This window comes from Kogia breviceps, chromosome 16, assembly GCF_026419965.1.
Source record: "Kogia breviceps isolate mKogBre1 chromosome 16, mKogBre1 haplotype 1, whole genome shotgun sequence".
NCBI classification, from domain to species: Eukaryota; Metazoa; Chordata; class Mammalia; order Artiodactyla; family Physeteridae; genus Kogia; species Kogia breviceps.
In genome coordinates this window covers 16,496,700-16,521,660 of record NC_081325.1, presented here as the reverse complement: position 1 = coordinate 16,521,660, position 24,961 = coordinate 16,496,700, and the positions used below count along the sequence as shown (strand labels likewise).

At 41.7% G+C, this 24,961-nt stretch overlaps 1 protein-coding gene across 1 annotated transcript in view; it reads right to left on the bottom strand.

The window, feature by feature from the left end:
• Positions 1–24,565, bottom strand: part of NEK5 (NIMA related kinase 5) — a 34,853-nt gene extending 10,288 nt beyond the window's left edge. The window contains 11 exon segments of the mRNA XM_067016894.1: positions 2,790–2,871; positions 2,949–3,149; positions 4,663–4,717; positions 8,060–8,130; positions 8,214–8,297; positions 10,305–10,375; positions 10,378–10,389; positions 11,474–11,560; positions 20,394–20,490; positions 22,182–22,320; positions 24,298–24,565. Coding sequence (XP_066872995.1) covers positions 2,790–2,871; positions 2,949–3,149; positions 4,663–4,717; positions 8,060–8,130; positions 8,214–8,297; positions 10,305–10,375; positions 10,378–10,389; positions 11,474–11,560; positions 20,394–20,490; positions 22,182–22,298 — 877 coding nt within the window. The 5' untranslated portion in view covers positions 22,299–22,320; positions 24,298–24,565.
• Between the last annotated feature and the right edge of the window lie 396 nt (positions 24,566–24,961).

Here is a 24,961-nt window from a genome sequence, read left to right as displayed (position 1 = left end):
ATAGATCATAACTTATAAGACTGAAATTATAAACAGGTTTAAAATTGTTTCACTTTTATTATTAACATTTGACTGACTGGCCAATGTATTTAACGCTAAAGAAATATTAACGGCATGAATGGACAAATTCTTGAGGCATTTACCTGAACTTTAGTCAGGTTCCACAGAAATGCAACTGTTCCATTACCTTAATTTAAAAAATAACTTGTGTTATCATTTTTCTTAATTTATTAGTATGTTTCATTATAGGAACTCTGGAGATCAGATAAGTAGAAGAAGGAAACAAAAATTACCACAATCCCACTCTCCAGAGACTTAAAATTTCAAAATTTCCTTCTCACGTATAGCTTCTGCTTCATTTTGAAACAAAAAATGGGCTAAATATTACACACCCTTTTATAACTTGTTCTTTTCAATTAGCAACATACCATATCTGTATTATTAAATATTGTTCTACACCAACATTTTAAAGAAAACATGGTATTCTGTTTTATGGATATATTATAACTTAACTAATTCTTTTTTACTGGATTTTTAGATTGCTAGAATTTTTTACTATTATAGACAACACTTTAATGAACTCATTTGTAGTTAATTTTTTTGACATTTACGATTATTTTCCCTAGGTAAACTACTGAAAATGACAATTCTAGGGGCTAGTATTATAATATTTTCTTTACCAAAGGCTTTCATTGTTAAAGCTGAATCTATTACTAATTTATTCTGTGATTTTTTTCCTATGTATTTTGAATAGCTAATTCTTCCCTAGCCAAAAAAAAATACCTATATTTTCATTCACTTTATTTTCTGATATATCACTTCATTTTTTAACATATAAACTCTTTGATTTTATTTTGGAATTTATTTTGTTGTATCATTATATAGGGTCTGATTTCACAATTTACCCCAAATTGTTAACCAGTTGGTCCTAGAGCATTTATCTGAGTAATTCTTTCTTTTCCCATTGACTTATGATGCGACTTTTAGCATAGGCTAAATTATGATACATACTAGAGTTTGTTTCTAAACTTTCTCTTTTTTCATTACTTTTTTAATTCTGGTGCTAGTATCACATTGTTTTAATGACTATAATTTATATAAGACAGTTTGATATTTGGAAGGGCAAGTGCCCCTCAGTGCTCTTCTTTTCTAAATTTTTTGGCTAGTTAAGAATCTCCGGGCCTCCCTGGTGGCCCAGTGGTTAAGAATCCGCCTGCCAATGCAGGGGAAGCAGCTTTGATCCCTGGTCCGGGAAGATCCCACATTCCACGGAGCCACTAAGCCCGTGCGCCACAACTACTGAGCCTCCGCTCTAGAGCCCGCGAGCCACAACTACTGAAGCCTGCGCGCCTAGAGCCCGTGCTCCCCAACAAGAGAAGCCACCACAGTGAGAAGCCCGCACACCGCAACGAGGAGTAGCCCCCGCTCGCCGCAACTAGAGAAAGCCCGCGCGCAGCAACAAAGACCCAACGCAGCCAAAAATAAATAGAAAAAAAATGTGTTCTTGTTTTCCTATCTGTCCTATATTAGAAATGTAGACAATACAGTTTCTTTCGTCCTCTACTTATCTACTTTCTAAACATGCTCAATCTAGACTAATATATAACGATGGCAAACGAAATTAAACATGGCAGATCATTAATTCACTTTCCCTTTATAACTTTTCTCACTTTTAGTTTCTCCATCACAGTGGATAATATTCCCCTATCACTGTTCCCTGGAGAGATTTTCTACTCCTCATCCTTAAAGTTGAGACATTTGGTTATGGCTAAAAATCCTGATGCTTTTATTTCACAATATCAATTGAATTAGTAATTTTTCTCTTTAATATCTGTCTGTCTGTCTCTCTTTCACACACACACACACACACACACACACACACACACACACACACACAGTACTTCATCAGCTGATTCCTAACTCCACCACTACAACTGCTTCTCCATTTATCATTACCATAAAGTATCAGCTGCTTTCTTTGGGGGTCACATAATAATGTTCTCCCACTGTTACCAATTAGGTCCGAGATCCTAACTTCAGCTCCAACAGGCCTCTGCAGGAGAACTCTTAATCGCCAGTCCATTGTCTCTATTTCAGAAAAATAAGCTTCATTTCATGATTCCATATCTGTCTGTGAACGTTCTTTGACTCTCTATCCCTTCCCTACACAGAAGTTAAGTTTAGATTCTACCTCTTTGAGCACCTCTTTATCAGCAAATCCATTGCTTCATCAAGTTTTCCCGACTGATGAGAAGAGAGGAGATGACCCCTCCAGGTCATGCATAAACTAGATATACACGCGCGCTCCCGGGTCACCACTTAACAAGATCATTTTTCTTCTGCTTATACTGCCCATATTTTTTAAAATTAATTTATTAATTTATTTATTTTTGGCTGTGTTAGGTCTTCGTTTCTGTGCGAGGGCTTTCTCTAGTTGTGGCAAGCAGGGGCCAGTCTTCATCGCGGTGCGCGGGCCTCTCACTATCGCGGCCTCTCTTGTTGCGTAGCACAGGCTCCAGACGCGCAGGCTCAGTAGTTGTGGCTCACGGGCTTGGTTGCTCCGCGGCATGTGGGATCTTCCCGGACCGGGGCACGAACCCACGTCCCCTGCATCGGCAGGCGGACTCTCAACCACTGCGCCACCAGGGAAGCCCCTGCCCATATTTTTTAAATGTCCATGTTCAACGTATTTGGAGGAATTTCTCTGCTAAAGTTATCAGCCATATATTATAAATCATTGCATGAGACATAATAAATGTTTTTTGATTGCACGGTTAAATCATTCTTACCTGGGACCACCTTCCCAGAGGGTAGAGAAGCAGACGATCTTGCTTTATGTCTGAGGGTGTGATTGAATTCTTCCTGAAATACCTAAAATCAAACAGTGTGTCAGGACTTGCTAGTAAAAATCTCTGTCAAAATACAAACAGAATCGTCTCAAAACTCACCTCGGGAGTCAAGTATTTGGCCATAAGGTTCTCTAAAAAGGGCCTTTTCAAAATGGAACTAATGGATGGTCGATCTCCGGGAGATACTTCAAAGAGCTGGGATATTAAGGACTGTACGTTATGGGAAAACCTTGGAGATATTGGGGGAACATGAGCTTGACAAATCTTCAGAACCAGCTGGTGTAAGTTGTTACCCTCAAACTGAAAAGACAAGGAATGGTGACACTAAATCAGAGAAAAATTCAATGCTAGTATTTAAAGTAATATCAAGAAACAAAACAACGTTATATAGCTTTAAATAGAGCACTATGGTCTACCCTGAACTGTTTCCATCAACTAATCTTTCATGAGTAGATACTGTAGGCGGGTTGTTCAATGAAATGTCGTCCTACTTAAAACAAGGGTTTTTAAAGTTTTTTTCTTATTATCAAAATATTTACTCATTCTAAAAAACTGGAAAGTATAGGAAATTACAAACAGGGAAAAAACATACAATTTCACCACCCAGAAGTATATTTCCTTCTAGTCTTTTTTTTTTTTTTTTTTTTTTTTTTGCGGTACGCGGGCCTCTCACTGTTGTGGCCTCTCCGGTTGCGGAGCACAGGCTCCGGACGCGCAGGCTCAGCGGCCATGGCTCACGGGCGCAGTCGCTCCGCGGCACGTGGGATCTTCCCGGACCGGGGCACGAACCCGCGTCCCCTGCATAGGCGGGCAGACTCTCAACCACCGCGCCACCAGGGAAGCCCTCCTTCTAGTCTTTTTAAAAATAATGTTTATTTTACAAAGTTGAGATCATAACAATATGAAATTTTACATCTTGCTTTTTAAATTAACATAACATAAACCATTTCCTCAAAAATTCTTCATAAACCAGAAAACATTCCATTGTATGAAATCATCATTATTTACACATAATGATAATGTCGGGCGGAAAAGATCAGGTTTGGCTTAGACACTTACTATCTGAGACTACTTGAAAATAACGATAATAATAATAACAATAGCAACAAAACGCCAGCTGTGTACAAAAGAGGTAACGTAGATGGTCTAAGACTGCTATCCTTAGAAAGGCCTGCTTACATTGGCCCTTGGCTGGCATCTGGGAACTTGGATTTCAGGAAAGTTCTCACCATTCCCAAAATGTTCCAAGTGGCTCTCTCTTTCCCCACACCGTGCAAACATGGTTTATGCTGAATACCTGCTTTCTTCCTGGGAATCTAGAAGTTTGGCACTTGCTATGCAGAGGTGCCTACATGACCAGTCCCAACAAAAACTCTGGACACTGGGTCTCGAATGAGCTTCCCTGGTAGATAACATTTCACATGTATTGTCACAACTTGTTGCTGGAGAAATCAGTGCATCCTGTGTGACTCTACTGGGAAAGGCTCTTGGAAGCTTGTGCCTGGTTTCCGACAATCTTCGCCCCATGCACTTTTTCCCTTTGCTGATTATGTATTGATATGTTCACACACAATTTATTTTTATGGAAATGTGCTACATGTACTATTCTCCAACTTGGATTTTGTACTTTATAATATAGCTTGGATATCTTTCCATGTCAGTATATATGGAGCTGTCATTCTTGTTAATAGCTTGTCCATATAATTTTTAACAATCTAATGAAACCAAACATTAACCTTTTCCTCTCAAGAGGTTAATTTCATTTATATAGTTTTCAATAGTTCAAGATTAATCTGATGATTAATATACTTACAGGATGTCTGAGTGTGCAGAGCTCATATAAGATGCAGACAAGAGACCAAATATCCCTGGGTAAGATAAGAGTTGACATGCTAAGAAATATCAATAATTCTCAATGAAAACCTTTATCCTTACAGTGCATTATATTTGTGCATCTTTACAATTTTATATAGGTTGGTAAGTTTTCACAAATGCTTTCAGTACATTATCAATTCTTACTCTTACTACGACTAGAGGGAAAATTGGTAGTTTGTCAGAATCCTAGCAAAGAAAAGGTTTCAAGCTTTGCTAGAATCTGATGGCTCAATATTTACTTCATGTGATGAGCTCGAAGAAAATGTGTACACGTGTGGAATTTTGACCAATTTGGAGGAGGAAGGCAGAACTCAAACATGGATTTGTTTGATTCAAAGGGTGACATCTGGTTGATTTAGAAAGGAATATTCTACTCAAGGCTATTGACAAAATCAAAGTTAGATTAAGTGATGACCAGAGTATCTGGTACTCAATGAACTTGAAAAAAATATGCTAAAACTAGGCCTGTGCAGGTGTCCAGTGCATGACCTTTTGACCTCAGAGGGCCCAAAACACCACCCTCTGATCATGCTAAACACCTCCATTTTTGAACATGCATCCTATGAAGAAGGATGTAACTCAGATATGTCTATACAGAACACCAGTTACTTCACCTCTTCCCTACCTCCAATCCTCTTTCCCCACGCCTAAGACCACAGATAAATATCTCAGGACCCTCACTTTCAGGGAGGCAGATCTAAGACCTGTACTCCAGTCTCCTCATTTGGCTGCCTTGTGAATAAACCCTTTCTCTGCTGCAAACCTCGGTGCCTCAGCATTTGGCTTGTGTGTTCAAAAGGCAAATGAATCTGGTTTTGTAACAATTACTGCTAGGATCTTCCAATTATTGAAAGCATCAGACCAGCATATTTAAATGTTGACTCAAATCCTTAAAAAAGCAGTACAAGGAAACAAAGCAATGCTGCGGAGCTAGGGGTCTCTCTTTGTAGCACTGTGCTCTGCTCTGGACAGCCTGCGCTTCTACCCCGGCTACACAAGCTGCATTCCTGCTCAGCTTGAGGCCAAACCCCTTCTCTAAGTCAGAGGCTGTCTCCAAAAACTGCCTGCTCTTTCACTATGTGGGGAAATGTTTACCACTCTTTTGTAAGGCTTTGCCCTCTCTTTCAAAGTCAAACAGCCAAATATCCCTTGGGTATTTTCCTAAACAAACAGACAATTAACTCCACAAAGAAACTCAGTCTTCCTGCAAAGCCAACTGGTTCAACTGGCAGACAGCTTTGAAAAGTGAAAATTTTTCCTTCTCCTTCCATGGAAGTAAAAACTACCTCAGGGTTTCCCTGGTGGCGCAGTGGTTGAGAATCTGCCTGCTAATGCAGGGGACACGGGTTCGAGCCCTGGTCTGGGAGGATCCCACATGCCGCGGAGCAACTAGGCCCGTGCACCACAACTACTGAGCCTGTGCGTCTGGAGCCTGTGCTCCGCAACAAGAGAGGCTGCGATAGTGACAGGCCTGCGCACCGTGATGAAGAGTGGCCCCCGCTTGCCACAACTAGAGAAAGCCCTCGCACAGAAACAAAGACTCAACACAGCAAAAATAAATTAATAAACTCCTACCCCCAACATCTTCTTTAAAAAATAAATAAATAAATAAATAACTACCTCATCTTCATCTTTTATCACTGTGTCTATTAATATTACCCCTGACAGTACGCTCTGGTACCACATACATAAAAGCTAGCTGAATTTTAAAGCTGGAAGATGCCTTAACAATTACCTATCTACCTATGCCTTAACAATTACCAGCTCTCTTTGTTGCAGGTAGGGGAACTGAGGCCTGCAGAGATGGACTGACTCGGTCAAATTGCCGACTGAGTCAATCAATATTAGGATTCCTGGCTGCTAAACCAGTGCTCAGTCACCAGCCTCACCGTCTTCTGACCCATTTACAGCACTTTCCTGCAATAGGCTAGACAGGGCTTAGAAAGCATGAGAAGCAAATACACAGATGGACATCACAGCAACTGCGATTTTCAATGTTATTCTTTCTATCACTTGCATCTTCAAAAGAAATGTCTTTTTTCTAAATAAGTTCAAAACCTTCAGAGAACACTGAAGTGGTCCGACACTGGGATTCTCATTCCACAGGTGAAGAAAATGAAACTACAAAAGCGCCATAAGGAAGACTGCATCAGATTTTACTGTGACTTTCAAACCAAAAGTCAGCAACTCATGTTTTATTGTTGTAGGGTTTATTCTGACAGATCTCTGGGGACAAGTAGTAAGGCGTTCCAACACAAGTTCTAGCAAGTTCCATGGTACTAGCAAAATTATATTAAATAATAAAATAACACAGTGTATTACTTAAGGAAGGGCTTAAGACATATACATACATGCAAGAAAAAAGTATAAAAGTGGACACACAAAATTTGATGTATTCATATACTAAAATAAAGCAAAACATTGTATATTAATAATATAGTAATAAAATTCATTGATTTTTAAGCTTATAATTCACCTCCCCAAAATCTACACATTAGAAAAAATTTTATGGCTTAAAGATTGCACGAAGAGGTACCATTGTTACATTGCAAAACCCTCACATGTAAAGACTTCCCACTTTCCAATGACTAAAGTAATGCAATCTCATGATTTAAAATTTGGAAAACATAAAAGTAAATAAAGAAGAAAAAATTTACTCAGAATCTTAAAACCCCCAAACAACTAGTGTTAAAATTCTGACATATTTCCTTCTTGTCTTTTTTCCATGAATATTTTCCACATAGCTGTGATCACAGCATATTTAAAATTCAGAATTCCCTTCTTTTTTTACTTAATATAACAAAGTTTGTCCTCATGTTATCAAGAGTCTTCCAAATCATAATGTTAGTGGCTTTATAATATTCAGGTACATGCTGTGCTAAGTTTTATGAAATGTGACCATTTCCCAATTATTAGGCATCTATGTTATTCCAGATTTCAAATTATCCCCTTCTAATAAATTCTCAGAAATGGAACATTTAAAAATCTCTTGATATTTATTACCACCAAACTGACTTCCAAAACAGCTGCATCAATCCATTCCCCCTCAGCACGTGTGAATTTGTCTGTTTCACGAAACGCTCACTAGCTGTATACGCATTTCAGTCACATCTCATTTGATCAGCTTATATCACACTATACATCGCCACCATCCTTCTCCTACCTACCTGCAAATTTTAATCTCAAAGTAGCATCTGAATGATTTAATACACTTATATAAACAGTTATCAAAAATTATTGGGAAACCAAACTCTTATTATCTTAATTCATGATAACTAAAAATACATATTTTGGCTGTCATGATCAGAAAGAAAAGGTTTTTTAAAAGTACTTACTTGTTCAGGACTCTTGCAATACCAAAGTCCCCAAGCTTTGCAACCATTCCATTCTTGCTAAGAAAAATGTTCTGTAAGTGGAGAAAATGCTATGTTTTTGGAGATATTTCAAGAAAACAAAAGATCTGTCTTGATTTTGTCTCTGAGCTGTTACCTGTGTTTTTATGTTCCTGTGTAAGATCTTCCTGTCATGAATATGTTTCAGTCCTAGAGAAAACTGTACAAACCAACTCAGAATCTGTAGAGGGAACATGAAACAAAACAGGTGAGGAGTCTGCTGATCACTGAAATGTCTTCATGAAAACATACAAGAAGAGAAGAATCATATACTTGTGTGTGTGGTCTTATGAATGAAGCTAATAGGTATACCATCTTATCGTACTATTTTCTTTTTACAGTTAGAAACATGGAGGCGTGAAAAGGCAATCCAAATGTGTTGGTATGAAAAGGAACACTGCACACAGAGAAAGATAAACAGAACCAAGAAAGAGAGGGAGGCAAGTCATGATCTTTTTTCTTAACATTGGGTTGCGAACTGCATCAGGAGAGTAGACAAGCAGCTCTGTTTCCTGATAACCCTCGTGCCACTGCTTTTTCCTTTTCAGTGGAGGAAGGGTGTCAAGGGCAAAGTGAGAAAGAGGAAGAAGTGGAGAATCTGTGAGGTCATTAAAATTTTTAATGAAATATTAACATACAAGTATATAATATAAAACTAAGAAATATTTTACTTTTAAACTTTTTAAAGTTTAATTTTATTTCTTAGATATGATTTTCTTAGCTGGCCATGAGCCTCTTTATTAAACTATGTCTATACCTATAGAGATTTATTTAAATGACTGTAAAATTTCAATGATTCTTTGTCCACCAAATTATACACAGAGAGGAAAACAACAGAAAAAAAAGCTACATTCCAGATACTAAGATTCACTTGTAATTTTAGTTCTTTCCCCAAAATGGGAAATGTAGTTCAAAACTGTGTAGAGAAAAGTATTTTTATTACATGTGGCAAAATAATACTTAGATAGGAAGAAAGGAGGGTTTCTACAAATATAGAATTTAATATATAACGTAAATGAGCATAGGGAGAATGCTTGATTAAATTTAGAGGTTAGAGATACTGATTCTTTAATCATTCATACATTCACAACATTCTTTTTTTTTTTTGGCTGCGTTGGGTCTTTGTTGCTGCACATGGGCTTTCTCTAGTGGCGGTGAGCTGGGACTACTCTTCGTTGTGGTGCGCGGGCTTCTCTTGCAGTGGCTTCTCTTGTTGTGGAGCATGAGCTCTAGGCGCGCGGGCTTCAGTAGTTGTGGCACGTGGGCTCAGTAGTCGTGGCTCGCGAGCTCTAGAGCGCAGGCTCAGTAGTTGTGGCGCACGGGCTTAGTTGCTCCGCGGCATGTGGGATCTTCCCGGACCAGGGCTCGAACCCGTGTTCCCTGCACTGGCAGGCGGATTCTTAAGCACTGCGCCACCGGGGAAACCCACAGCATTCAATTTAACTCTAGGAGGAAATTATTTGGGCCTGATGCTCTTAAATGCTAAAAGAGAACAAAGAAACAAATGCCCTAAAGAAAGATGGCAGGCCATTCCTGTGCCCTGCCTGAGGCGGTGGCCTTTCCCATCAATCGCACAGGCCCTGAGTCCAATTCTTCAGTCCCCACCCCACACACCTGTCTCCTTCACGAGTACAACTCCCAAGAGAGTATCAAAGGGACCTCAGAGTATAGAAGAAAAATGTTTGTGCAAAGAGAAAATGAGACCTGAGGCCATTATTCTTCACCTTTTCTCTCCTCTCTCTTAATAGCCAATGAAGCTAAATAGCCATTGCTAAGAAGAGCTTCTATCCTCCGGAGCAAAGTGGGATAGCTATTTTAAAACAGCGTACCCAACGATAAAAGGAAGAAAAGTGAAGCTATAAATACATCACATTTTAAATGGCTAAGGAACATCCACATTCACTTTTTTTTTCCGCCATGAAGATTTATCTCAGAGGCATCCTACATGAGATTGTCCAAAAATATGACACAGTTCTTTCTCAAGCAAAGTTCACTCTCAAAAAGAAATTCAATTTAAGTTCAATTGCAAACATGTTCTAGGCTAGACCTATCAAGAATACTGATCCACTATTTTATAGTTTGAATTTCTCTTCCACAAAGCATGCTTCATATAAACAGTCTATTGCTTATGACATTATAAATTTAATCCCCCAATATAAATTAAAAGGCAAATTAGAAGAGTTTTTACCTGATCTTCACTAAGTAACACTCCCCGTTGTTTTTTGATCCTTTTCATGAGATCCCCTCCATCACAATAAACAGCCTGTTGTTCTCTATAAGAAAAGGCATCGGGGCTTCCCTGGTGGCGCAGTGGTTGAGAGTCCGCCTGCCGATGCAGGGGACACGGGTTCATGCCCCAGTCCGGGAGGATCCCACGTGCCGCGGAGCGGCTGGGCCCGTGAGCCGTGGCCACTGCGCCTGCGTGTCCGGAGCCTGTGCTCCGCAACGGGAGAGGCCACAGCAGTGAGGGGCCCGCGTACCGCAAAAAAAAAAAAAAAAAAAAAAAAAGAAAAGGCATCATTCGGTGCTGGATGGGTTTCAAATATTTACTAATTATTTGCCTTTAAGTTCTAGAAGGTGGAGAATATAACAGAAAAATGCAGTACATAATAGTTGAAAACTCTGGCTGTATAATCAAGATGGACTGGGCTCTAATCCCACTTCACCACTTAAATTTCTTAGCTCTGTGACTCTGGGCAAGTTATTTTAATTTCTCTGTGCCTCGTTATTTCATCCGTAAGATGGAGATAATAATATAGAAACTCCTCTTGGGATTGTTTTATCTTTCCTCATTTAATCTTTTCAATGGTTTAATCCATGTCACATACTTAGAACAATACCTGCACATAATGCGAGTTCAATAAATGAGAGCAGTTATTTTTAAAACATTCCTGCAGGAGATTGGAAATCTTCTATAAAAAGGCAGCTGTGAATCTTTTTCAACACCTCAGGAAGCATTAATACATGCTTTAATTGGGGCATTAACTTTTATTTATATGGGGCTTATTCAACAATGTTGTTGAGTACAGTAGACACACTTCTAACTGACCTCTGCCTGACCTACTCACTAGATTGAAGGACACTCTTCATGACCGCTGCCCGCTCAAGGTCACCCCGGTGGCTTCTGGACTCACCTATGCCCAGGTACCTCTGCTCCCACTGATGCTTACCAAGATCACTGTGTTCATTCCCTAATTTGTTTATGCCAATTATACTTGCTATTGTAATTATTACATCAACTGATGAAAGATGAATTGGAAAAGGAAGGTGTGATTATTTCTACAAAATCTACATTGAATCCCGTGGGGGACTCAGTAAAAGTGAGTAGCAAAAAAAAAAAAAAAAAAAGTCACTGACCTAAATGTTGGGTGGAAGCAGTGGAAAATAACGGGGAAGCGTTCATAAGACTGTGCACAGAGAGCATCTGTAAATTCTTACTCCACTCTAAAGAAAAGAAATTGGAAATTATAAATTGGGGGTAGCGGGAGCCCTAGGTAAGAAAGAATATTCCGAACTCCAATCGGTGGACTCATAATCAAAGACAAGGCCTTGGTCTTACATCAGAAGTTTGGCAAATGATTGTGTATTTATAGATTAAAATAAGTTTGTATGATTTCCTGCTTAATCAGCGTTTTTCTTTAACCAAACAACTACCAGATGGGTTCTTGTTAGAATAAGGGCTTCTACTAACTTGTTTGTTTCTCCCACTAGTTTGCGGGTTCCCTGAAGACAGATTCCATACTTAGTACTTTTGTATTCCCTGTACCTGGCACGTGGGAGGGGCTTAATAAAGGTTTGTGGAGTGGTTTCATGAAAACATCTAAGGAACACAAAATGATCGCACAAAAGCAGGCTTATCAGCAAGTGTTAATCTTTCTAGTATTTTGCCTTGTAATTATTAAGTATTCATTCAATATCAGAATCTCTTGCCAAATATCTATCATTTGCTACCTGTTTCTTCCAAGTAGCTTAAGCCAACTTTATTATTATTTTTTAACATCTTTATTGGAGTATAATTGCTTTACAATGGTGTGTTAGTTTCTGCTGTACAACAAAGTGAATCAACTATATGTATACATATATCCCCATGTCCCCTCCCTCTTGCATCTCCCTCCCTCCCTCCCTATCCCACCCCTCTAGGTGGTCACAAAGCACCGAGCTGATCTCCCTGTGCTATGCAGCTGCTTTCCACTAGCTATCTATTTTACATTTGGTAGTGTATATATGTCAATGTTACTCTCTCACTTCATCCCAGCTTATCCTTCCCCCTCCCCGTGTCCTCAAGTCCATTCTTTCTGTCTGCATCTTTATTCCTATCCTGCCCCTAGGTTCATCAGGACCATTTTTTAAAAATTTCCATATATATGCATTAGCATACGGTATTTGTTTTTCTCTTTCTGACTTACTTCACTCTGTATGACAGACTCTAGGTCCATCCACCTCACTACAAATAACTCAATTTTGTTTCTTTTCATGGCTGAGTAATATTCCATTGTATATATGTGCCGCATCTTCTTTATCCATTCGTCTGTCGATGGACACTTAGGTTGGCTTAAGCCAACTTTAAAGGCGCTATCGGTAACCTGACAGCATCTGCCCTTGGTTGCTTCTCATTCACAAACTGAGTGCTTCTTTCACAGAACACTTCCATTGGTCCACCCTCCCTCTTAGAGGGACAGATCCATTCACTCATCAACAAACTTTTATTGAAGACATGCTATGGAACGCTGTGCTAGGAATAAAAAGCAAATAAGCTATCCTTCCTGAATAAGGAGGTGACAGTCTAGACGGGGCATCAGTCAATGTACGTGAGAAGAGCTACAACAGAAGTCTGCACACACACAGGCAGAGAGAACAAGAAGCCATGAAGGAAAGACCGGAGAGTCCAAGAAGGGTTTTGTTTTTTTGTTTTTTGTTTGTTTGTTTGTTTTGTTGGGTTTTAAAATTTTTTCTACTGGAGTATAGTTGATTTACAATGTTATGTTAGTTTCAGGAGTACAGCAAAGTGAATCAGTTATACATATACATATATCCACTTTTTTTTAGATTCTTTTCCCATATAGGCCATTATAGAGTACTGAGTAGAGTTCCCTGTGCTATACAGTAGGTCCTTATTGGTTGTCTATTTTATATATAGTAGTGTGTATATGTCAATCCCAATCTCCCAATTTATCTCTTCCCCCTCTTTCCTTCTTGGTAACCAAAAGTTTGTTTTCTACATCTGTGACTCTATTTCTGTTTTGTAAATAAGTTCATTTATACCATTATTTTAGATTCCACATATGAGAGATATCATATGATATTTGTCTTTGTCTGTCTGACTTATTTCACTTAGTATGATAATCTCTAGGTCCATCCATGTTGCTGCAAATGGCATTATTTCATTCTTTTTTATGGCTGAGTAATATTCCATTGTATATATATACCATATCTTCTTTAACCATTCCTTTGTCAATGGACATTTAGGTTGCTTCCGTGTCCTGGCTATTGTAAACAGTGCTGCAGTGAACATTGGGGTGCATGTATCTTTTCGAATTAGAGTTTTCTAGGGATATATGCCCAAGAGTGGGATTGCTAGATCATATGGTAGCTGTACCAGTAAGGAACTTCCATACTGTTCTCCACAGTGGCTGCACTGATTTACACATTCCCACCAACTGTGTAGGAGGGTTCCCTTTTCTCCACACACTCCCCAGCATTTAGCTTGTAAATTTTTGATGATGGCCATTCTGACCAGTGTGAGGTGATGCCTCATTGTAGTTTTGATTTGCATTTCTCTAATAATTAGTGATGTTGAGCATCTTTTCTTGTGCTTTTTGGCCATTTGTATGTCTTCTTTGGAGGATTGTCTATTTAGATCTTCTGCCCATTTTTTGATTGGGTTATTTTTTTGATATTGAGCTACATGAGCTGTTTGTATTTTTTGGAGATTAATCCCTGGTCGGTCGCTTCGTTTGCAAATACTATCTCCCATTCTGAGGATTGTCTTTTCATTTTGTTTAGGGTTTCCTTTGCTGTGCAAAAGCTTTTACGTTTAATTAGGTCCCGTTTGTTTATTTTTGTTTTTATTTTCATTACTCTAGGAAGTGGATCAGAAAAGATCTTGCTGTGATTTATGTCAGAGGGTGTTCTGCCTATGTTTTCCTCTAAGAGTTTTATAGTGTCTGGCCTTACATTAGGTCTTTAATCCATTTTGAGTCTATTTTTGTGTATGGTGTTAGGGAGTGTTCTAATTTCATTCTTTTACATGTAGCTGTCCAGTTTTCCCAAGTACCACTTATTGAAGAGAGTGTCTTTTCTCCATCGTATATTATTGCAGGAAGGGTTTTGAGATGTTTCCTGACATACCCTGATTACCTAGAGATCAGTTACTTTCAAGAATGTATTACTCTTGGGAGAATTAATATTTGTCTTAGCTCAGTCACTGAAAAGGCTGCCACAGCAATGAAGGGATGGCAATTTCAAAACCATGGGGAAATCAGAGGAAGGAAACTAAGAGAAAAGGGCTCCATTTTACTTCCCTTCCACCAACATCTAACTCACTCAGCCTCCCACGGGCTTTCAGTGGAAGAAATTCATTGACTGATTCAGGATTAATCATGGCCGAACCATCTTGAAGGAACTATTCAGGTCGATGAGCATCATTTGGCTCTAAATATGCTTCTTTTCCACTAGCCACTGTTAATTTCATATTTAATGGGGTTAGAACTGCCTGGAAAAGTCATTTGTGCTCTCAAATCTTCCATCTGTTTAAAAAAATTAAGCACTTTAGGAAGGGGAAAAGGCATAAGAAACAGTCCTTGTACTCACAGAACTTCCAACCTCCCCGAGGGAAATAAAGAATATACACTAACGTTATAACACAGCTTATTACAAATGCCACACAAGTGAAACGGCCAGTAAGAGTTCGGAAGTGCTCGGAGCAGAGGTGAGAGAGATCGCTTTATTTTTTTTTATATTTAGTTTTAGTTACATTTGTCAGGTTGGGGTGGCCACACCACGCGGCTTGCAGGATCTTAGTTCCTCGACCTGGGGATCCAACCCGCGCCCCCTGCAGTGGAAGCACAGAGCCTTAATCACTGGACCCCCGCGAAGTTCCAGAGAGAGATCACTTTAGGTTTGGGGGTGGGATTTGTGTTTAGTCTTAAGCATCATAATATTTTTAAATGCGGAAAGGAGAAAAAAAGAATACTCCAAAAAGGAAGTGCATGGCACCCACTAGGGCAGGAGTTTCTGGAACTATAAAGCTCACGGGTCACTGACCTTTCAAAACTATTAGAGGGCGCTAACTTCAGGGTTGCAACCTTTGTCTTGCCAAATTCCAGCATTTAAAGAGCAATTATTATAATTAATTTATTCTAAAATGCTCTTTTAAAAAATCAGGATTATGTCTTCCAGACATTGGCATTTTCCAATTGGTGACTGTGGGCCCAGCACTCTAGATGTCATCACGGCCTCATTAATTTTTGGTTTCGGTTTTTTGTTCTGTCTTTTTTTTTTGGGGGGGGGGGGATGAAGTAGAAAAGAATAGCTTTATTGCTTTGCCAGGCAAAGAGAGACACACCAGGCTCCTGCCTCAAGAAACCATGTGTCCCCCGGCCTCATTAATTTTTAGACTATCTTAACCAATTTAATCTGCTCATATTTCCCTTTTTATGAATGTACAAGAGTAACAGAAAGCAAAACTCTGTTTAAACAAGTCTAAAAGAGCTCTTAATACACATAAAACAAAAATTGTGATATGAAAGCATAGTGTCATAGTCTAATGGGCAGTATCTTTCCCTTTCATCAGCACATAATAATGTATCTTACAACCAATGGCCTCTAGATTTGATGGGACGCGATATCATCCAGTATCACCATCATTCCACAAAAATAAAAGCATTTTAGTGCTGAAGCCAGGAGCAACACAGACTCAGCATAAAGAATAAAAAAACCTTCTGCTATCCCCCGTTGCTCACTGCACTGCACCCACAGTGGCTTCTGCTACAGGTGGGAGATTCTGCCCTACTTACCAGCCTGTGACTGTGTCACGGATGCTGGCAGGAAACACGAGATTCCTGGGCCAGAGACAAAGGACTTTATTACCCTTGGCAAAAGCAGCTGTCAGGGCTCCATGTTAGCACTCGCTCTATGTCTCCCAAACCCACGGAGCCTAGACGGACAGCTGCGCACACGGTGGCTACATTACAGGAGAGGAACACTGCGCTTGAGGAATCGACTGCTTTTACGGTGAGCAGTAGACAAGCCAGCTCTCGGCCAGGGCTTGGCATTCCCGGCATATCCAGCAAAAACATGCAGAGGTGCTCAGGGCCAGCAGCAGATGGCCCTTCCCCACAGCCTCCCGGCTAGTCCTTTAACACGTCCGGCGTTCAGTGGCTGTTCTCCTTGCCTGGAAAGCTCTTCTCCAGAAGTTAGCAGGACTCCTCAGTCTGTGCTCAAATGTTACCTTCACAGCAAGGCCCGTCCTGACCACCCTATTTACAGTTTCTCCCCTCCATTCCTGCCTCCCCCTATTTTATTATCCCACAGCACTTATCAACTTCTAACCTGCATGTACTGTACTTATTAATTATGTTTACATTTATTGTCTGTCTCTCCCCACATTTTACCCCTGGAATGTAAACTCCACAGTTATAGAGCAGGCAGAATTCTCAGATGGCCCTAACGCACACACCCTGTGAACTCTCTTCCCTTGAGCGAAAGTGTAGCCTGTAAATATGGGATATCACACCCATGATTGCATTACATAGCAAAGGGGATGTGCTGATATAATTAAAGTTACTAAACACCTGACTCTGAGTTAATAGAAAGTGGCTCACAAGAGCCACTTAAATCTGGGTCTGGAAATCAGAAACAGAAGTGAGAGATTCCAGCTGGAGAGGGCCTATTGAAGGGGCCACATGCCAGGGAAGGGAGGTTGGTCTCTAGAAACAGAGAATCACCCCCAGTTAACAGCCAGCAAGAAAGCAGACACCTCAGTCCTACAGTTGCAGTAAATGAAACCTGCCAACAACCAGAATAAGCCTGGAAGAGAACTCGGCCTCAGATGAGGTTGCAGACACAGCTGACATCTTGATTTCAACTACGTGAGACCCTGTGCAGAGAATCCACCTAAGCCCAGCCCAGGCTTCCGATCTAGAGGAATTGGGAGAGGGTAAGTGGGTGCCTGTTTAAGCCATTAAATTCATGATCACTGGTTATACAGCAACAGAAAACAGCAGTGCAGGGATCTGGGCCTATTTTACCTAGACCATGCCTAGCAAATTATAGGTACTTGATAAATATTTACTGAAGGAATTTAAGTGGAAATTTAGCTGTAGGAAAATTTAGCCTTAGGAAAATCTTACTACATTCTCTTAATTTTCTCATGTTGCTTCAAATTTATGGAAACTTCTACTTTCTATAGACACACAATTAATGAACGAGAGCCAGGGTTCTTCTGTTCAGAGGTGAGCTGTTTGAGGGTAAACAAAGGCTTTCCCCCGACTCTCTACAGTCAGGTGTTGCAAGGACCTCTGAGGCTTTCACACAAGCTCAGTGTTTCAAGTCCCAACAAACTGCCAGGCATCACAATAGCTCTCGTTTTCCTAAACACAGAGGTGCTCTAGTTAAGAAAAGGAAAAGGCTGTCATAAGAAAGTTTAAGCTTACAACATAAACGAAAGTCAGTGAAGGTTATTTATACTGTAAAAAATGACCTCTAATTTTATAATGGTATCCAGCGTAAACCATCCTCAAATATCCGTTTTGCATGGTGTAAAGACATACTCCAGGGACTTCCCTGGCGGTCCACTAGTTAAGACTCTGTGCTTCCACTGCAGGGGACACGGGTTCGATCCCTGGTTGGGGAAACTAAGATTCTGCATGCCAGGGGTCCCCAACCCCGGGGCCATGGACCACTAGCGGTCCGTGGCCTGTTAGGAACCGGGCCACATGGCAGAAGGTGAGTGGAGGATGCGTGAGCGAAGCTTCATCTGTATTTACAGCCGCTCCCCATCGCCTGCATTACCGCCTGAACTCCGCCTCCTGTCCACATTATGGTGAGTTGTTTAACTATTTCATTACATATTACAATGTAATAATAATAGAGATAAAGTGCACAATACATGTAATGCACTTGAATCATCCCCAAACCAACCCCCCACCCCGCCCCCGGTCCGTGGAAAATTTGTCTTCCCCGAAACTGGTCCCTGGTGCCAAAAAGGTTGGGGACCGCTGCTGCATGCAGTGAGGTGTGGCCGAAAAAATTAATCAATTAAAAAAAAAGAAGACATACTCTACTCTCCTAAATGGCCCAATCTAGGCACTCATGCAGCGAACGTGTATGAGCACCTACTATGTGCCAGATGCTGAGGAGCAAGTGGTGAGCAAAAGAATTTGTTATGTTTACTGTCCTAAAGGGAGACAAATATTAGACAGTTCCTAATGGCGTATGTGAACGTACACACACGATCTCAGAGAAGGCCTGACGATGAGCAGCGCTTACCAGTCACAGGGAGTCACGATAATAACCCACAGAATGAGGAAAAGGAAGACTTGTCTAATGGCGTCGCTGTTAGGAATCAATGAACAGGAATGCAAGGCCCCTTATTCAGTGGCTGCCCCTTAAGAGTTGCTCGATACAACTCAATTCCCGGCTCACATGTACTCTCGGCTCCCAGAAAGGCTTGGAGGTGTCCCGGAGCTCTTTTAAGGACTGTACCCAGTTTTAATTTGCAAGAAACACAGAGAGCTATTTTGAATGCAGTGGGGTTTGTTTGTTTGTTTTTTTTTTTGTGTGGTACGCGGGCCTCTCACGGTTGTGGCCTCTCCCGTTGCGGAGCACAGGCTCCGGACGCGCAGGCTCAGCGGCCATGGCTCACGGGCCCAGCCGCTCCGCGGCATGTGGGATCTTCCCGGATCCGGGCACGAACCCGCGTCCCCTGCATCGGCAGGCGGATTCTCAACCACTGCGCCACCAGGGAAGCCCGCAGTGGTTTTAATTTGCAAGAAACACGGTGCCCTGCACAGGGTAAAAGCTAAAAAAAAATAGCTTTTACAATTTATTTACTGATTTTTACACCCCTGATGGTGCCTGAAGATAGATATCTAGGTAACATTCCTGATCCATGAACTACTTGTGACCTGTGAATTCAAGCACCCCCAGTGCTGGGTGCTGGGATGGGGATGTCCCATGGTGAACTGGGGACACAGACAGACAAACACCTGACACGCTGTATACGTGTTTGTTGTCTGTCTCTTCCCACTACAGTGTAAGAGCCACGAGGACAGGAATTTGTGCCTGTTGTGTTTCTTCACTGCTATATTCCTGGCACCTAGAAAAATGCAACCACGTAAGCACTCGATCAATATTTAACTGAATGAATGACCAATGCTCCTTTTACGGTGTTTTTAGTGTTTTGGTTTTTTTTTTTTAACCTTTGGAGTCAAGGGATAGAGGCAGAAGAAATGTATTCAGGCGCTCAGAGAAGGGAATTGCGTCCTTAAAGTTCTTCCCCTCTATTCTGGCTGTTTGCTTGGCTGCCTCTCTGTAAGAGAATTGTACAGCTCTCCCCGTTGCCCCGGGACATACAAGGACTCATAGAGGCAGAGTGTACCCTCCCCCACCATCACCCCGTCCCCGGGGTTGGTTGCGGCTGCTTTGCACCCAGAACGTGAGCACATAAGGAAAGTAAGAAACATGCCTCATCCTAGCAGGGATCTGAGAGTGAGGGTGTGCTGGGCTCTGTGTCCTGCTCTTTCCTCTTGCTCAGGAAAACAGCCTGCTCCATTATGTGCGCTGCTGCTTCAGGCTGGGCCCCAGACTTAAAGACTCCGCCTGGGCGTTCCCTGGCAGTGCAGTGGTTAGGACTCGGCACTTTCACTGCCGGGATCCCACAAGCCATGAGGCACGGCCAAAAATAATAATAATAATAAATTTAAAAAATAAAGACCCCGCCCAACTGTAGCCCATGTAATATGAGCGAGACACAGGTGGTATTCTTGTAGGCCCCTGCAATTTCTTACTGCAGCAAAGCTAATACACCCATCGTTAACTATCTGAGGGAGTGAGAATTAAAGGCAGGTGGGCAAACTTGAGAAAATTTAGGAAAGCTGCCTACAGAAACTCACCAGAGAAGAAATAAAGATGATGTCTCAAATTACAATTTAAGTAAATGGGGAAATGAGTCCAGTTACAAAATTTAATTTATACACACTTCTCAGGAACTATCTTATACAGAAGTCTACATGCCCACACTTTATTAAAATACTTTAAGAATATGAGAAAGTCAAACCTTGAAATGAACTGAAGAAGGTTACAATGTTGGGATGTTTCATCTTCACCAGAAGAATGACTTCTTTCTTTGAAGCTTCTTTTTCTTGGATGGGCATCTAAATTATATTAAGAGACAGAGTAGTCTGTAAAGATAATTCGCTTTCAAGGGATGCTTTTTACCCACTGTCATAGAAAATTCTCCAGGATTTCACTGGCTTTTAATGGCACTTGTGCAACAGATCTCTCAACGGCAGGAAATGACATTTCTAGAATTAGAGTGCCCTATATCTAGTCAATGGTTTGTCAATGACAATCAGAAACAAGAAAATAAGTATTTCTGGTGAAGTTCTGCTGTATTAAAATTTCCGCTGGATTGGTGTACTGTGTCAATGATTTAGCCATCTGGAGGGAAGTTGTTTAAATATTTATCTTTCAGCAACAAAGGAATTTGTAAAAAAAACAACAACAAAATGCAATGCTCCAGCAGCAATCACTGCTGAGAAGAAACAAATGAAATCTAAAAAAAGTAAAATGTCATATATCACATAAATCAGACCGGTAAAGTTCTATGTTAAGATTACTACGTTTTTTGTTTTCAAATAAAATGTCCCTCGTGACTTCATTTTAGATTTGATGTATTTTCTTTTCTTTTTAAAAAACTAATTTGCTTTTATTATTGCTTTTCCTTCCAGCTTTATTGAGATATAATTGACATACAGCAGTGTATACGTTTAATGTGTACAGCATATAATGACTCACACCATGAAATGATCATCACCATAAGTTTAGTGAACATCCGTCATCTCATATAGATACAAAGTTAAAGAAATAGAAAAAACATTTTTTCCTTGTGATGAGAACTCTTAGGATTGACTCAACAACTTTCATGTATAACATCAGCAGTGTTAATTCTATTTATCATGTTGTACGTTACAGCCCTAGTATCTATTTATCTCGTAACGGGAAGTCTGTACTTTTTGACCACCTTCAACCAATTCTCCCTTCCCATACCACCCGCCCGTGGTAACCACAATTCTGATCTTTTTTTTCTGAGTTTGTTTTTGAAGTAAAATTCAAAAACTACAACACTATGTCATTTTCCATCACACAACAGTGATTTTAAATTTCTGTGCATGTTCTGCATGGGGAAGGAGATAGACAAGAAATAAGTGAGCAGAGTAATTCCAGATCATTATAAATGCTACTAAGAAAATAAACCAGGGTGGTGTGATAAGGTTTGATCGAAGTCAGGAAGCTACCTTGGCTAGGATGCTTGGGGAAGGTCTCCTTGTGGAGGTGACCTGAATTTGGAGAGGCAGTCAGAGGAAGCGCATGGCAAAACAGAGGAACTAGAGCAACGGAGGAGGGGCCATCTCATAGACGTGCCATAGGATATTTTAAAAAAGATGTTATCACTGTAAGGAGTACTGTAGGAGCCAGGGTGATAACATCTTTTTCTCTTTTCCTTTTTTTCTTTCTTTTCTTCTTTAAAAATAAGATCACTGGCGACTACCCTGCAGTCCAGTGGCTGAGACTCTGCTTCCCCAGCAGCGGGGATGGGTTCCATTCCTGGTCCGGGAACTAAGATCCCGCATGCCTCGGCCAAAAAATAAAAATAAAATTTGAAAATAAGATCATTGGTTGCTGTTTGGACAATGGACTTAGAAGACTGAACAAACAAAAGTCAACTCACTCACACTTGTTAAAAAAAAAAAAAAAAAAAGATGTGTTTCCTTGACAAACTGGATTAAAAGCCAGATGAATATACCACTGAAAATGAACAGGAATTTTAACGTCTTAACTTTACCTTTTCAAAATTGATCTCTTTTATAACACAGTGCTTGCTATCTGATTTCCCTTTGGCCAGGTATGCTTTCCCAAAGGCACCTTCCCCAATGGCTTTAATCATGTCATATTTATTCATGGTCTCCAATGCATGGAGTTACCTGAAATGAGAGCAATGAAATTTTATTGCACACTTTTCATAAATATGAACAAACTCAGAAAACTGACCACTACAACGTAAGAGAACTCATTTTGCTAAAACTTTCATTCTAATTTCGCCAAGACTGAATCATATAACTTTCCTTGTGGCCACAGGTAACAACCAAAGTGAGACAGAGCTTAGTCAGCTCCAAAGTCAGACTTGGGCTGCAGCTCAACTTTGATACACCCTAGTGTTGTCATCTCGGGCAAGCAACTTAATTCGTAAAAGCTCTCTTTCCTAATTTCTGAAATGGAAATGACAATACCTGTTTTTCAAGATTGTTCTGAGAAAGAAAAATATAATATCCCCATCTGGGCATCTCTAGGCAGCAGGAATTGTCCTGCTTGTGTGGTTTTACAGTCCAGCCTTTCTCAGTGGGGAGTTACTGCCCCCTAGCGGACATTTTGGAAACTTACGGATTTTTTTTTTCTGTTTGCAGAGCTGGAAAAGCGGGCACGAAGGCTTTTTAGAAGCCATAGGGGTCTAAGATACTAAGATTCTGCGATGCTAGAGACGGTCCCGCACAGTAAAGGATTTTCCAGCGCCCCTACAACCTTAAAAAGTCTCCGTACACATTCATGTGCTTGGAAAAATCCGTTTATAATTATCTGCTGCTACAACCAAACTATTTTGCATCTAAATACAAAGTATATTTTGCCCAGTTTTAATTAACACTGAATTTTCGAGGAATGCACCTACATGTAAATCCAGGCTTGACTGCACCTTGTTCAGAACTTTACCAGGAACTGTTCACCGTTTTGGAAAATCACTCCCCCACTGGCCACGCTGCTCCTGGTAGCTGAGACCTAAAAGTTTGCAGCTGTCCTTATCAGGTGACTCCCTGCTACTTCACTACTTCTTCCAGTGTAGTAGTACCAAGAATTTACAGGTTGAAATATATACTTTGTAATAAAGAGAGTCACTGTGGCATTTAGATTCGTCTGATCAGAATTCGGTATGGCAGGAGGGTGTGTAAGGCCAAAGTATACAAGGGCCCCATCCAAGACCTATCCAGTCAGAATCCCCAGTTAAAAGGTCTAACATTCCCTTTGGTGCCTAAGCTCCTTTGATTTGGGTTTGTCACCCTCAGCCCAGGGTCCTGGCTTCTCGAGAGGGGAAGGTGAATTCTCCGCGGGTAGTAAGCGGTGTGTTCCCTTCCTCTCTACCATTTCTTTGGAAACACGGTGCTTGTAACACCCTCAATAGCCCGTGGGCAAAAAACAGGCCAGTAATTCCCAGTGGGGTTGTTTCTGAACTGTCTTGGGCAGGTCCTGGCGGCCCAGCACTTGCCTCCGACCACTTGCCTCGCGTAACCTCTCTGGAAGTTACGCGGCCGCGCGGCCCTCGACCAAGCCGCCAGCCTCCAGGGCTTTGGGTAAACTGCTCCACTGCATTTCCCCATTATATTCAATACTACAGTTAGGGCATCATGCTGATTTTTTAAAACCTGAGTGAGCATGCAGGTTATGTTTTTGAGTAATTTGTGTCAGTGCAGGAAGGGGGGACGATTAGGTGGGATGGGGCTGGAAGCCAGCTCCAGAGCCAGGGAAGGCGTGGGGACACTGGAGGGCCGGGTTTTGAGGGAGGCGCTGGCGGAATCGGAACTCGAGGGCACCTGCGCAGGAACTGAGGGACCGCGACGCTCCCACCCCAAGAGGCACCGGCGGGTAGAAGCCCCGAAGTTTCGGGGAAAAAAATCCTTCTCCCTTAGAAACACTCTCCGGGAGGCGGCCGGCGGGAAAGGCGGCAGAACTCCCGCCGGGGCCAGGAGCTGGGTGCGCCGCGCGTTGCCATGGAGACCAACGCGGCCCGGGACCCGAGACCGCTGTTCTGAAGCTCGCGTCCTCCCAGGCGGGGGCTCCACCCTTTCCCCGGGGCTTCCGGAGACCCTGGGGGCAGCTCCGGGTTCGGACTGAGGGCACCACCTACAGCATACCTGTTCCGCCGGCTACGCGGGGCCAGAGTAGTGTCCCGGGTGGGTCCGGGTTCCAGACGCCTCTGCGCCCGCTGGCGGCCGGGGCGGAGCCGCGCTAGGGAAGGTGGGCGGGGCGCTGGGCCAGGGCGGCGAGAGGACGGGTCCACACAGTCCACCCGGAAGAGGGCTGGGGGCCGGCCGCGGAGTTTGGAGACCTGGCCGCGTCACCTCCGTCACCTTAGGTCGGGACTCCTCTGCTTACACTAGACAAGCATTCCACTCCCGCTCCCCGTTCTTGCTTACGGTGTACCAGAGGCTTTGCATATATTCTCTTTACGCCTTGCGCCAACCGCGTCAGGTAGTAGTTGCCCAGTTTTACAGTTGAGCCGGACTGAGAAAGAGATTCTCGTGCAAGGTCTCAAATACTGTCAAGAGATGGAGACTGGAACGGAGCCCTGCTCTTCTGGCCACAGCTGGAGTCCTCCCACGGGGTCCTCCTATAAAACGGGCTACTCCTAGTGGTCTGCAAACATGCTGTTTCACCATCTCCCCATCGCCCCCTACCCCTTCCGCATTCCCGCTGCACATCGAGCGGCCGTCAGAAACGTTTCATTACATGTTTAAGCAGTTGAGAGGATGTAATTTCCAGCAATTATAAATATTGACACAAGTGAAACATAACCAA